This window comes from Chiloscyllium punctatum, chromosome 15 (genome assembly GCF_047496795.1).
Source record: "Chiloscyllium punctatum isolate Juve2018m chromosome 15, sChiPun1.3, whole genome shotgun sequence".
Classification (NCBI taxonomy): Eukaryota; Metazoa; Chordata; class Chondrichthyes; order Orectolobiformes; family Hemiscylliidae; genus Chiloscyllium; species Chiloscyllium punctatum.
Genome location: NC_092753.1, coordinates 42,185,981 through 42,201,377, shown reverse-complemented (window position 1 = coordinate 42,201,377; position 15,397 = coordinate 42,185,981). Strand labels below are relative to the sequence as shown.

Below are 15,397 nucleotides of genomic sequence, written 5' to 3'. Positions count from 1 at the left end.
CTAATGGTATCTTTTAGGGACAAATTGGCCACATAACTTTCACTGTTCAGATTCACAGGCTCACATCTAATAAATGGATGAGGTGCTAAATAGCTCCTAATACTCCGAATAACAGGATCTCAGTTGCAATATTGTAGTGGGGGGGGGGAAACGAAGTTGCAATATTATAATTTTAAACATTAATTTATTTCTTATTTAATTCATGAATATTAAATCCATTTGTTCAAATTAATTAGAGAACTGTTTTTACCCAAGAGGAAGGGCATTCTGCACTACATTCCAAATGTCACTAGCTGCTTATGGAGAATTTTCATGTCATCTGGTGCACTACAATTTTTGAATGTGCTTAAGTTAGGTTTAACGTGCTGGCAGTCTGTTGTGGGTTGGAGGTGGTGATTGTTCCTTTGTGTGTGATATTTTCATTAATGTGAAAATCACCATGGAGAAATTAAACTAAACTTAGACTATTCTCATTCTCTCGTTCAGCATTTTAGACAAACAGACCTCGTGAGATGATGTGGAAACTTACCCATCTCTTCCTGTTTCTGCAGGTCAAGAGTGAAGTAAACAAACAGTACAAGCTCCTGGAGCTAGACATCGATGGTGTGTTTAAATCATTACTGTTGCTGAAGAAGAAGAAATATGCTGCCCTTGTGGTGGAACCAACTACAGATGGACGTTATGTCACCAAACAGGAACTAAAGGGACTGGATATTGTTCGACGTGACTGGTGTGGCCTTGCAAAGGAAATTGGAAAGTAATTAACTTAAACAATCTACCTTTTAATGTGATGTTTTACACATGTCTCCTATTATTTAGGAATGTATGAGAAGGCGTAGACCATTAAGTTAGATCATGGCTGTTTATCTACCTTAATAACTCATTCCTACTCTATGTCCACATCCCTTAATGTCATAAGTGTCGAGAAATATATGATTAGATTAGACTCCGTACAGTATGAAAACAGGCCCTTCGGCCCAACAAGTCCACACCAGCCCTCCGAAGAGTAACTCACCCAGACCCATTCCCCTACCCCATATTTACCCTTGACTAATGTACCTAACACTATGGGCAATTTATCATGGCCAGTTCACCTGTCTTGCACATCTTTGGATTGCGGGAGGAGACCGGAGCACCCGGAGGAAACCCACGCATACACAGGGAGAATGTGCAGACTCCTCCCAGACAGTCGCAGTAATAACCACTGAGCCACGGTGCCATATATTGATCTATGTTTGGATCATTAGTGATGCATTTTCATAGCCTGTGGGAGAACAGGGAAGTGTAGAGAGTCACTACCCTAGTTCCTTTTCATCAATGGCTTGCCTCTTATTCTGAATCTATGCTGTATCGTTCTAGAGTCACCAGCCAAGGTCATGTAATTTTGTGTATATTTTTAAATTCATTGAACATGAGCATTCTGGCTAAGCTAGCATTTCATGCTCGTTCCTAATTGTTCAGAGGGCACTTATGGGTCAACCACATTTTGCTGGGGTTTGGTATTGCATGTCGGTTTACCCAGGTAAGTTTGGCAGATTTCCTTCCCCGACTTTTTTTTTAATAACTGCGATCACCTTTTACTCCAGACTTTTATTGAATTCGAATTTCACCATCTGCCTTCATTGGATTTAACCCTATTATTAGTCTGGGTTTTTGGATTGCCAGTGTGAGGAAATACTTAATTGGCTGTAAAGTTTTGTGGACATCTTGAGATTGTGCAAGGAAGTTATAAAAACAAAAGACTTTTTATTATCTGTACCTTATCAGCATAGAGTACTTCACTGTGGCTGGGGGAGTGGCTATTTGGTGCTTCAAGGTACGAACTTATTCATCATTGCTTAGAAAAATAAGATTTATTTCAAAACATTTGGCTTCTTTGTAAGTATGGTTTAAATATACCTGTGTTTATCTATAATTAATTTATTTATTTTTGTTTGTAGCTATGTTATCAGTCAGATTCTGTCTGATCAACCCCGGGACACAATAGTGGAAAATATCCAAAATAAACTAACTGAGGTCCAGGAAAGTGTTGTGAATGGTAGTGTACCCACAAGTCAGTTTGAAATTAACAAGGTAATGTACCTCAAGTTGTTTTGTATTTTACTAATTTTCTAAAAGAAAATATGCAATTTCCTGAATATTTAGGTTATTAGAATCCCACAATGCTATTATTTTCTATTTTGTCTGAAGGGTGATGTTAAACTATAAGTTAGATGACACCACATAACTATGTTTTGAGTCTGCATTATTTTTAATACAGTTGTAATGCTCCTTCTGATGCAGTCAAAACTTGTCCCTAACGATGAGAAATCCAGAAATGCAAAGCTAAGCAAATATTTCTTCCAAGCTTTGGGTGTCAAACAATCCCATTGAACTCAGAATCTTTTCTGAAAGTCAAATGTTGCTCTGTAAAACAGGCATCATACAATATTTGTCCTTGTTCTTTGGTTTTATGTAGTAATTGAATGTCTATTTTGGGTGGAGAAAGGCCTCTGCCTGTAAGGTTGAAAATCAAAAGCAACCTTAAATAAGTGTAGTCATCTCCTCACAGCACCAGAGAACTGGGTTCAATTCCTGCCTCAGGTGACTGACTGTGTGGAGTTTGCACATTCTCCCTGTGTCTGCGTGGGTTTCCTCCGGGTGCTCCGGTTTCCTCCCACAGTCCAAAAATGTGCAGGTTAGGTGAATTGGCCATGCTAAATTGTCAGTAGTGTTAGGTGAAGGGGTAAATGAGGGGAACGGGTCTGGGTGGGTTGCTCTTTGGAGGGTCGGTGTGGACTTGTTGGGCCGAAGGGCCTGTTTCCACACTGTAAGTAATCTAATCTAATGTCTGTTTTATTCATAGCCTTGAGTTCTCGTGACATTGGTTAAAGAAAGATTGTAACGCATGGATGCACTGCCTTCATATTATTGGTGCTCCTAATTAAATGTGCAATGTCTCTATTAGATTAGATTGCGCCAAAGCGCAACCCGCCCAGACCCATTCCCCTACAGTTACCCCTTCACCTAACACTACGGGAAATTTAGCATGGCCAATTCACTTAACCTGCACATCTTTGGACTGTGGGAGGAAACCGGAGCACCCAGAGGAAACCCACGCCAACACGGGGAGAATGTGCAAACTCCGCACAGTCAGTGTCCTGAGGTGGGAATTGAACCCGGGACTCTGGCACTGTGAGGCAGCAGTGCTAACCACTGCGCCACCATGCCGCCCATGAATTCTTTGGCTATTTAGGGATGGGCAATAAGTGGTGGTCTAGCCACTTACGCCCACATCCTGTGGATGAATAAATTTTTAAAAATATGTTTAGTATGCTTTCATTGAGAAAGAATAGCTATCAACAGTAAAATTTGATACAGAAAACACTCTTGGAATTGAGTTCCAGAGATGGAGCTCATGGAATGGATTGCTGATACCTGCTTATTTTATGGCTCTGGGAACTCTAACTTTCAGGTTGATCCTTGCAAACTGCCATTTCTTCTCTTCCATTCCTTTCAGAAATTCCTAAATGTGCAGCCCTCTTCATCCTCACTTTCCTTCTGTCTCCTCTCTTCATATTCACCTTTTGACTTTCCTTCATTTTCTCACTATATCTGGTTTTTGTTACACTTGACATACTGTATTATGTAATTGTTTTGCAAATTTCAGTAAGTGATGCATGTTCTAGACACACTCTATCTGGGCATTGTACACCACTCCAAATCAACTTGGGCTGCAATGAGAATTAACTGCAGTTCATTGAAGAACATCAATATTAAAACCTTTTGGCCTACAGGATGGATCTCAGTGTTTGACAGGTGTTTGCAGAATGGGTCAATAATTATAATGCCATTGAATGATTGATTAAGCAGCTGGAGTTAAATATATACTTGTTTCAATAGTCTAAAATATTCCATTTGACCAGTTTTCAATGTTGGTAGACATTTTTGCAGTGAAGAGAATGATTATGAAATAGGTGCCATATCTGACACCCTGGACAAGAGCGAAGCTTTGTGTGCATAAGTTGATGCATTCTGCACAAAGCTAACATTTTGAAATTCGATGAGTATGGGGTTGGGCGTGGCCTGCGCATTTCAAACATTATAAAAATATAGCCTTTCAAGATTCCCAGGAAACTCCAATGCCTAAATATTTTTAGAACCTAATGCTTTGGATTGCTGTTACTTCAAAACATGCAAAGACTTACAAGTACCTCCCACTAAAACAGAATTGTTCCATATTAATTTTAAATTTGTCTATCAGACAGATGTTCGAAGAATGATTAATTTTTCATAATCCAGGTGACCACTGTAAACCAGTTTCAGGTGTCAAAAAATGTAGGAATGCAAAATATTCAATGTTACAAAAGATACAGAGAAATATAATTGGAGAAGAATCTTACTGACATAATTCTAAAGCATAGTTTGAAACCTAATCATTTTGAAAAGAAGGAAATAAATACCTGTAATAATAGCATCCATTTATCTTAGAAGACTAAGACTTCTGTCATAGAATAATACAGTACATAGAGGTCCTTCAGCCCATGTAGTCTGTATCACCAAAGCATTACTGTGCTCAGGATCTATGTCATTGCTGATTGAACATGTAGTTGTAAGGGCTGATTTGTAAATGACAGTCCTTTCGGGAGCTGGCACAGTGTTGACCTGAGATCCTTTGAGCTTTCTTTTCTGCCATCTGTTGATATCTTTTGTCCCTGCTTTTTCCACATCCTTTCTGACTGTTCGTTTGTCTCCATTCACTCTCGTCAACAGTTCGGACTTCCCTTGCATTGACTGATCTCAGTCACCTTGAGGTCTTAGTTGCTGACATCCTTGGATCACACAGTGGTTCGCACTGCTGCTTTGAAGTGCCAGGAACCTGGGTTGGATTCCACCCTTGAGCGACTGTCTGTATGGAATTTGCACACTCTTTGTATGTCTGTGTGAGTTTCCTCTGGGTGCTCTGGTTTCCTCCCACAGCCTAAAGATGTGCAAGTTAGCTGAATTGGCCTTGCTAAATTGCCCATAGTGTTCAGGGATGTGTAGGTTAGCCATGCAAATGCAGAGTTACAGGGATAGGGTCGAGGGATGAGTCTGGGGAAGATGATCTTCGAAGGGTCAATATGGACTTGGTGGGCCAAATGGACTGTTTCCACATTAGGGATGTTCTATTCTGTTCTGTTTGATTCTGTTCTGTTCAATTCTGTTATGTTCCGTTCCATTCCATGAAGGGTGACAGCAAGCTCACCACAGATCATGGCTTTAGGGATGCAGCCATGACCACTCCGCTACCATGATCCACCATAGAGTTAATATTGACTGAAGGGTAAACATACAATAGTTCTTCTATAACGCAATGCTTGCGTTCTAGTGCAACCCCTCATTAAGAAAAATCATGCTCTAGAAACGACGCTTAAAGTGTTGGCAATATAATCATGATACAACCAATGCATGTTTTAAATGTTTGCACTTCAGAAACAGATTCCCCAATTTGTCAATCGCATTCCAGTGAATTCATGTTAACGAAATGCACATTATAGCAGAACAATCTGTATTGAGAATTCCTGTAGGTTGATATATTTGCATCAGCGCAGCAATTTATTGTCTTCCAGGAGACATTCAATTTTCACCTGCGGCTGTGAAATCCAAGCTGTGCTTTTCCTTGTTTACATGAGTTAGCCATGCTTTGTTATTGTAGTCATGACTTGGAGGTGCTGATATTGGACAAGGGTGGACAGAGTTAAAAATCACACAATGCCAGGTTATAATCCAACAGGTTTATTTGGAAGCACAAGCTTTCGAAGCACTGCTCCTTCATCAGGTGGATGTTGTAAAGTACACACCAGGCCTTGTATTTTCAGATAGTTTGTTGTTGGTCAGCATATAACTTCTCAATTTTAATATTACACCCATACCCTTGGCAATCTTGGTACTAACTTTGGCATCAAAGGTTAGTCTGCTGGTAACTATTGAGCTAAGATAATGTGAAGCTGTTGGTGACCATTGGAAAGAAGTTGTTAATGTTGATTTGGTACAAGGTGGAGTCTGTACTTCCCAGCCCCTAACTTTGGTCTTCCTGATGCTGATTGTTAGTCCACACACTTTGCAGGCCACTGAAAACAGCCCTGCAAGCTGCTGCAAGTGAACTTCAGTATTGGATATCAGTGTGACATCACTAAATAGCCACTGTCAGATCTGAATATTACACACTTTGGTCTTTGCTTAGTTGACAAATGTACCTTCACTTCTGGAGTGCATGTGAAAAACTTCATTTGACTCACTAAAAGTGTACAAGGCACAGAGTATATTTTGACCCCAAAACATCTTGCAAACTGAAATAAATGCCTGTATTTGTTTAAAATTTAGTTTTGGAATAAGAAAAATTCTTCAGCAAAGAATGTGAAACGAAACTTGTAATTTCTGACTGCACAGTGCAAATTTCAATGGTAATGTCAGTTGATAAAGTGGTTGGTTCAGTATTATGAAAAGAAAATGCAAAACACACCCGAAGTGCTTTACCAAGAATGAGGCTTATAGATTTTTCTAAGAGGGACACAGTGATTTGCTGGGATAGATGGGAGTCACAGCTGTTTATGAATACTGATACTCTGCTCCAGGCTCTTAAGCTACAAATTCATTACTAAATTGGTTCACATTTCCACAGATATATAAAGCTCATCAATGCAATCTTCCCACAGAAACAAATGCCAAGACTTCAAACTGCTGTTGGGGTCTTTTTGAGACGTTGTCCTTTGTGGACAATTCAGAAGTGATTCTTATGTCAGCAAAATGGCTTATCAAGGAGAAATCCAAAGTTAAATAGAATTTGATTAAAATCAATTGTCTTTTTAAATGTGAGGTAGTGAAATTGTGCAAATAAACAGAATGTGGTCAGTTCACTTGCTGCATATTTTCAATTTTCTTATGTGTCTTTTAATAAATTATGGTATTCCCAGACCGGCATGTAACTGTCATTATGGTTCCTAATGTTTGATGGAAACAGTTTGCAGTTTGGTTAAACCAATAAAGCACTTTTAACCTTTATTTTGTTGAAAGTCTGCAGATGCACAAGTCTGCAGCAGCCATTTACGATTAACAGGCTGTGGTTTAAGTTATTGAGCTGATGGGGAGAGTTCATTGGGAGGTGGGCAACACTTGTATAGTGTCTGCAGGGAGGTTAAATACAGCTTGTTTTTAATAAAGTAGCTTCAGCTGTGATTTTGGTATAAAATCTACTGAAGCTAGTGTTTTACAGCTTACTGACAGTGACTTCACACAGATGTTTCTCTTCAGGGACCTTCAATAGAACATGATACAGCCTGAACTTTAAAAAAAAGGCAACAGACAATGCAGACATTGGAAGAAAGATTAAATTTAGAGCTTGTACACTTGAGCTATGTGGATGATTTTTATGTTATAGATATAAAAATGAAAAGTAAGTTTTGTCATGAGTATTTATAGTGATAGTTGTATGCTGACCCTTTTACTTTTTCATCCCAGAGGAGGTTTTTATTTATTTTATCCTTCCCCAGACCATATCACTATTACTTCTCATAATCACTTTAACCTGAAGCCTGCATATTTAGCCAAAGTGACTTGATAGCAAGTCCATTGCAAACAATTTGAATATTGGAGATGATGCGCGCAATTATATTCGTATAGACTAAAGGCATAACCACCAGCTTGATGAAATAATGGTGAAAACACAGGGTCAGGATCAAAGGATTAGAGAGATTGCATGCACGTTTGGGTGGTTTGTAATATGATTGGAGGAAATTGCAAAGATACAGATTTAAGGATTTAAACAAACAATGAAAGGTGTTCGGGATTCTCTAAACAGCAGCATTAAGATAATGGAGAGAAGTGCAATGATGGTCAGATTACTGTGGTCTCCAGTATTGAGCAAAAGCAAGATGAATTCTGGTCAGTGGGCTATGGGTTTTCTCAGTATGACGCTGTCACCCCACAACACTTTTTTTTTCCCTTTATTGTAGTATTTATACTTTATTATAGTTTCAGAATGTGAAGCTCATTTCTAAATAATTTCCAAGCTGTCCTTCGTGTGCACTTTCTAAGCTCATTTTTTAAATCACTCTAACAGCAGCAAGAAGTTAGGCAGTCCTGTCAGTTGTTGGCTAACTTTAAAGTTTGAATGCCAATCACAAAGTTAAATATTGATACAAATGTTGAGAACTAGAGAAAAATTGATGATATAGTGGACAGTGACGAAGGGTTATCTCAGATTACAAAGTGATCTTGATCAATTGGTTCAATGGGCTGAGGAGTGGCAGATGGAATTTAATTTGGATAAAGGTGAGGTATTACATTTTGGTAACTAAACCAATACTTATACAAGCAATGTTTGAATTAGATTACCAGCTGTAAACTACTGGAAGCAGAGATAGACTTATACAATTAATAGGAAGACCCTGTGTAGTATTGTAGAACAGAGAGAGACCTATAGGTTCAGGTACATAATTCTTTGAAATTTGCGTGACATATAGGCAAGGTCATGAAGAAGGTGTTTAGCATGCTTGCCTTGAGATAAAGGAGTTAGGATGTCATGTTGAGGTTGTACAGGACTTTGGTGTGGCTTCTTCTGGAGTACTGTGTGCAGATCTGGTGGCCCTTCCATAGGAGAGATATTAAATTTAGAGGGTTCAGAAAATATTTACCAGGATGTTGCCAGGGATGGAGTGTTTGAGTTTTAAAAATAGGCTGGATAGACTGGGACTTTTTTCACTTGAGGGATAACCTTATTGAGGTTTATAAAATTATGAGGAACATAGATAAGGTGAACAGCAATGATCTTTTCCCTAGGGTGGGAGTGTTCAAAATTAGGGGGCATATTGTAAGGTGAGAGGAGAAAGTTTTAAAAAGAACACGATGAGCAACATTTTTACACAGAGAATGGTTTATGTGTGGAATGAACTTCCAGAGGAAGTGATGGATGCAAGTACTGTTACACCATTTAAAAGACATTTGGCTAATACATGAATAGGAACGATTTGGTGGGATATGGGCCATACGCAGGCAAATGGGGCTAGTTTAGTTTGGAAACATGGTCGGCAAGGATGAGTTGGACCAGAGGGTCTGTTTCCATGCTGTTTGACTCTGAGTTTGTAACTCTCCTTCCAGTAGCGTAGAGCTGGTAATCTAACTCAACATTGCTCGTGTAAGTATTGTGTTAAGTAGGCAGTGACCAACAAATATAAACTATTAAAATAACATTAGAAGATAGAATTGGTAGCAAAATACAAATAATGAGTTTATAAACTGGGAATTTGGTTTCTGTGGGTGCACCTTTTCCCACTTTTTTGTACATTACTGGTAGAATAAATTAAAGTTGTGATTTGCTTGTGTTTGTATTATTGCTGCAGGCTTTGACAAAGGATCCCCAAGATTACCCAGATAAAAAAAGCCTGCCTCATGTCCATGTTGCCATGTGGATCAACTCCCGAAGCGGACGGAAAGTGAAAGCCGGGGACACTATCTCTTACATCATTTGTCAAGTAAGAACTTAGGGAGAAAGATAACTCAAAACCTTATTGGAGTGGACGTGCTGTAAGCTGGTTGGTGACTCACTGTTTGAGCCTTGAAGTTTCAATAGAAGTTGCTGTTGCAATATTGAGTAACTGGTCTCCAGCTAAAACTGATCTTCCTCTCCTGACGCATGGAGTTTAGAGAATTGGTAGTCAGAAAATTTCTGCATTGATGCTCAAAAATTAACTGAAGTCCAGGAGCATTACTGTGTACTACAGTGTTTCAAACAAATATTTATTGTTTGATTTTTTTTTAAATTCTGAAGAAGCTAATTCATTTGTCAAGTGATATGAGTTTTGGGCGTACTTAAATTGCAAGAGAAGGACATCTTGCAGATAACCACAAAGCTGCACATACTGTGAAAACAAACTGCAAATTGGTGTGCTTCTTAGCTTATTTTTCAGAATAGTGGAATTATTTACTGAACAGGTTTCATATGCAAAGAGCGTGCTTAGGGGCTTTGTACATTTAAGTTTTAGCATAAATTGTGACTTACAAAGAAAAAGGTTCTTCACTCTGTATTTAGGAATATTCCTTTTTATCTTCTCTTGACCTTTAATTAAGTTATTGTCCCTTAGTCTCATAATGTTGTAGCCTCATTTCTTGTGATTTTGTAGGACGGCTCAAACCTAAGTGCTAGCCAGCGAGCCTATGCGCCAGAGCAGCTGCAGAAACAGGAAACCTTAACCATTGACACACAATACTACCTCTCTCAGCAAGTGCATCCAGTCGTGGCTCGAATCTGTGAACCCATTGACGGAATAGACTCTGCACTGATTGCAACCTTGTTAGGTAAGAAAATGATGAGTCAGTTGCCAGTTCCATTGTTTATCTGTTATAATATGTCATAACTTATTCACTGTGGAGATAAGATATTTGTTTTTGTATTTACTTCATCTGACATTTTTTTTCCTGTCCAAGATTGAGAATTCAGCTAGTTGTTATATTGAGTACCTGAGTCAATCAAAACAATGAATGGAAGTAGATTTAAGGTGATTAATAAAACAAGGATAGATTTGTTTAATTAGCCAGCTCTTGTGGTCTGGAATGCATTGCTCAAAAGGATGATGAAAGTGGGTTCAGTTATTTGATATGAACCTAAAAATGTGCAGGAACATCGGACATAGGAGAACGCAGGATTGGATAGTCCTTTCAAAGAACTAGCCTAGGAACCATGGACCTAATGACATCTCCTGTGTGGTCTAAGGTTGTATGGTTATATTCTTTTTCTTCTGAAGCAGTTAATGTTAAGTAATGTCAACACATGACAGTCAGCTCCACCCTAACTGGGTGACAGGACAAAAAGATAGCTAAGATTTCTGTTTTGTCTCCAGATCCATTTGCATTATATTTGTATGGATCTTGGCTAAAGATATTGGAAATGTGCCACCAATGTTGGTATGTTACTAGTGGTCATTTGAGTGGTAGAGTATCGTCCATACCCATGGTGGTCAAAAGGTCAGTGCTGTTAGGGGAAGTAGGAGAATGATCCAGTATCAATGACACCCCTGATGGAGCTACTCAGACCTGTAAAAGGCCCTGATTTGATCCCTGATCTTTGCCAAATTCACTGACCTGCGAGACTGGCTTGTGAAGTGATACTTAATCTTCATGTTTCATGGCTGGAGAGGGAGGCATAAAATCCACCAGGTTCATTCATCTTACTGAGAGTTGGTCGCGAGGCTACTACATTTGCTTCTATTGTGTGAATTTTGGAGGAGGGCAGCATCACATTTTGACTGTGGTGTTGCAAAAAAATCAAATGGAAAATGACAGATTGGATCAAAGCTGCCACACATAGCTGGATCCATGGCAATTGATGCTTGTTTTTACATCAGTGCCTGATCACCTCTTAACAGAGTATTCTTAATGTTATCTAGTTTGTTTGTGGGTTAGTTGAAGTCATAAATTATCTCTCTCTCTCTCCTTTTTATTCTTTACTTTAAATGATACTGTTCTCTACCAGTTTATATTGTTAGTGTAATTATCTGTCAAGGCAAGGGTACAAAATGCAAATTACTCTTGGAGTTTCTAGTTGCAATCAAACCCCAGATTTTGTTAGTAGTGAGATTTTGTTAATAGTGAGAAAGAGCAGAGATCTGATAATCCATGTTCACTCAATGATTCAATACAGTGCTCCGTTGAATTAAAAGTCGTCAGACATGAGGTCTGCACTTATGAGTGAAGTACAAATTTGTTCATTGATAGCATTATCTATTGAAGAGGATGTTTCTTGTCCAAATACTTGAGAGAAAGAACAAACTTGTATGCAATAAAGAATTTCAAGGCCCATTGAAACTATTCCAGATCAGTGTGGCGTCTAAAAGTAGAATAAATCAAGTGTGACCTGGCACAAACTAACCAAGATTAAATTCACCGCATTCTGGAAAGTTCTTGCACAAATACTTCAAAAATAAAATTCCAAGCTAAATATCTTGTGATCTGACAACACAGTTATGTCTTTTATTCAGAACTTTGTTTGTGAATTTAGCCTTTCCTATTTAGATAGAATTTCCAAACTTGAGGAGTGGAAAACTGTGTTCTAGCCATCAATTGCTTCACCATTCCCAGCAATAGTCCGAATCAGAATCGAACTATTCATAGCTTCAGAGTTATGTGTTGAGCTCAATTTCTGATCACACCTCCTCACCATCATAAAAATGCCTGTTTCCACCTGTGTTCAAGCCAACCTAGCATCCTGGCCAGGCACAAGCATTGGGTAATACCTGAACCTGAAGGAAACTGCATATGATTTTTAGTGCTTTTAAGCCTTATCATTACTCATCAATTCTTGTGCCTCTGTTTCCCAGCATCTGCCACTGAGACTATCACTTGTGCATTTGCCTTTCCTCACATCAATTCCACCCCCCTCCATGTGATCCTCCCTCCGACCCCCCTCAAAAGCCTCTACTATCTATATCTTAATGTTCATCAATTCCCTTCTGCTCAACCTTTGTCCTGTTTACCAAATTGGCACCTCACCCAGCAGTGATTTTAAAATGTTCATCCTGTGTTCAAATCTCTCACCTCTCCTGATCTTACTGATCTCTTGCAACTTGAGAAATGCCAATGTCCCTCGAATTGTAGGTTTTCATGCATCCCCTGGTTTTGGTGCTTGCCTTGTCTTTGATTCTCTGGGTCCCAAGCATTGACATTTTCCACTTACACCTCTGCCTTATCCACCTCCATAGGTACCTATTTAACCAAGTTCTTTGTCTCCTATCCTATGCGTCAGTTTTTTTTCAGATAAGTAAGGCACCATAGTGTGTTTTTAAACTACTGTGACAGTGTTATATGAGTGTAAGTAGCTGTTTTTCTTCTATATATCATGATTTTGAACATGGTATTATTTTGAGAGCCCAAAACTCAATAATATTGATTACAGAAAAACAGTTGATGTCCATGGTTTCTCAAAGACTACAGTGTACGTCATTTTCCGTTTCACTTTGAAATTAATTGTTAAAAATGGAGAGAATGTTTTGTACAAAAATGGTTGAGTTTATGCAGTTTTTTTTAAATGTCTGTAGATTAGGGTTTAATCTATAGTTATTTTATTGCTGTCTTTATCCTTAGCATCGCTGAAATTTGTAGATGATGTTGGTGAATGGATGTTTCCCCCTTTTGCTTAACCAGTAGGCATTGTTTCTTGAGAGGCAGGGTGAAATGGAGACACAGAACAAACCTTCCAGTTCAGCTGTCACAATTCCAATTGATTCTCTCACTGCCACAAAACGGTTACTTGAAGTTAAGTTCACTTCTGTATTCCCATGACTGGCTTCGCTGTTTTCTTCTAAATTGAATAAATCTCAAGCAAATTTCATTTCAATGTGTGAATTTCCAGAAATCTGCAAATCAACCAGACATTCTGATCTGAGTGCCTTTTTGTAATGATGTTAGTTGCAAGTCTGTGAGAAGATTTGTAGCTTGGGTGCTCGTTGTTATGGTTCTGTTCGCCGAGCTGGGAATTTGTGTTGCAGACGTTTCGTCCCCTGTCTAGGTGACATCCTCAGTGCTTGGAAGCCTCCTGTGAAGCGCTTCTTGATGTTTCCTCCGGCATTTGTAGTGGTTTGAATCTGCCGTTTCCGGTTGTCAGTTCCAGCTGTCTGCTGCTGCGGTCGGTATATTGGGTCCAGGTCAATGTGCTTATTGATTGAATCTGCGGATGAGTGCCATGCCTCTAGGAATTCCCTGGCTGTTCTCTGGTTGGCTTGTCCTATAATAGTAGTGTTGTCCCAGTCGAATTCATGTTGCTTGTCATCTGCGTGTGTGGCTACTAAGGATAGCTGGTCGTGTCGTTTCATGGCTAGTTGGTGTTCATGGATGCGGATCGTTAGCTGTCTTCCTGTTTGTCCTATGTAGTGTTTTGTGCAGTCCTTGCATGGGATTTTGTACACTACATTGGTTTTGCTCATGCTGGGTCCTTCGTTCTGGTGAGTTGTCTGAGAGTGGCTGTTGGTTTGTGTGTTGTTGTGAGTCCTAGTGATCACAGTAGTCTGGCTGTCAAAGGAATGAGGACATGCCGCAACCCAAAGGACTAGCCACACTACCATATATCAAGAGCATTTCCGAACTGACAGCCAGACTACTGCGACCACTAGGACTCATAACAGCACACAAACCAACAGCCACTCTCAGACAACTCACCAGAACGAAGGACCCAGCATGAGCAAAACCAATGTAGTGTACAAAATCCCATGCAAGGACTGCACAAAACACTACATAGGACAAACAGGAAGACAGCTAACGATCCGCATCCATGAACACCAACTAGCCGCGAAACGACACGACCAGCTATCCTTAGTAGCCACACACGTAGATGACAAGCAACATGAATTCAACTGGGACAACACTACTATTATAGGACAAGCCAACCAGAGAACAGCCAGGGAATTCCAAGAGGCATGGCGCTCATGCACAGATTCAATCAATAAGCACATTGACCTGGACCCAATCTACCGGCCACAGCAGCGGACAGCTGGAACTGACAACCGGAAGCGGCTGATTCAAGCCACTACAAATGCTGGAGGAAAGATCACAGAAACGCTTTACAGGAGGCTCCCAAGCACTGAGGATGTCACCTAGACAGGGTACGAAACGTCTGCAACACAAATTCCCAGCTCGGCGAACAGAACCACAACAATGTTAGTTGCAGTTCAGACTGGGCCTTATTTATCGATGGTTAACAAGCTTGGCACAACTTGGCCAGATGACCATTCTGCCCATCTTAAGTCTGTGTTTTTCTTTTTTTTAAAACCATCTTAGTCCATGAAATGTCCCAGGTATTAAAACTTTGTAACAATTTTAAAATATTGCAACACGTAGCATCAAAAAATTACTGCATACTTCCCATCTATCTTGTTATTCATCACACTTCAAAAATAAATGTAGAACTATAATAGTCTATGTTCTGATTATTTATCCATATAAAATATTGCCGTTGAGTTTTTGCAAGATTACACTGGTATTCCCAAAATCAACCAAAACCTACTCAAAAGATTGATAAATTTCAAGTTCCAATTAAGTCAAAAGTAAATTGGTTTTCATGATTTTTTGCATTTATTTGTAAAACATTGCTCTGGAAACAAACCCTCTTCAGCGTACTGGCCATACTATCAGATTAAATTATTTATGATTACAAGTTTCTATTAATTACAACCATTTGAAGATCAAGACACGTTAAAATTATGTTGGCACATTTAGTCACAAGGCCTATATTAAACATCTTTTTAAAAAGTTTTATTTAAATTATCTAAGAATGGTTTTGCACAGTTGTGCAAAGTTATTTTTAGTTACTTTGGTCATCAAGACACTGACTACAGTTTTTTGTGAGATAACTTTACAACAGTATCAATAAAACTGGAACACACTATCACTC

General features: G+C 39.1%; 1 protein-coding gene across 1 annotated transcript in view; it reads left to right on the top strand.

Moving 5' to 3' along the window:
- pola1 (polymerase (DNA directed), alpha 1) overlaps positions 1-15,397 on the top strand; it is a 288,061-nt gene that overhangs the window by 145,267 nt on the left and 127,397 nt on the right. Inside the window, exons 29-32 of the mRNA XM_072585034.1 lie at positions 552-757; positions 1,941-2,073; positions 9,360-9,491; positions 10,140-10,314. Coding sequence (XP_072441135.1) covers positions 552-757; positions 1,941-2,073; positions 9,360-9,491; positions 10,140-10,314 — 646 coding nt within the window. The remainder of the gene's footprint in view (positions 1-551; positions 758-1,940; positions 2,074-9,359; positions 9,492-10,139; positions 10,315-15,397) is intronic.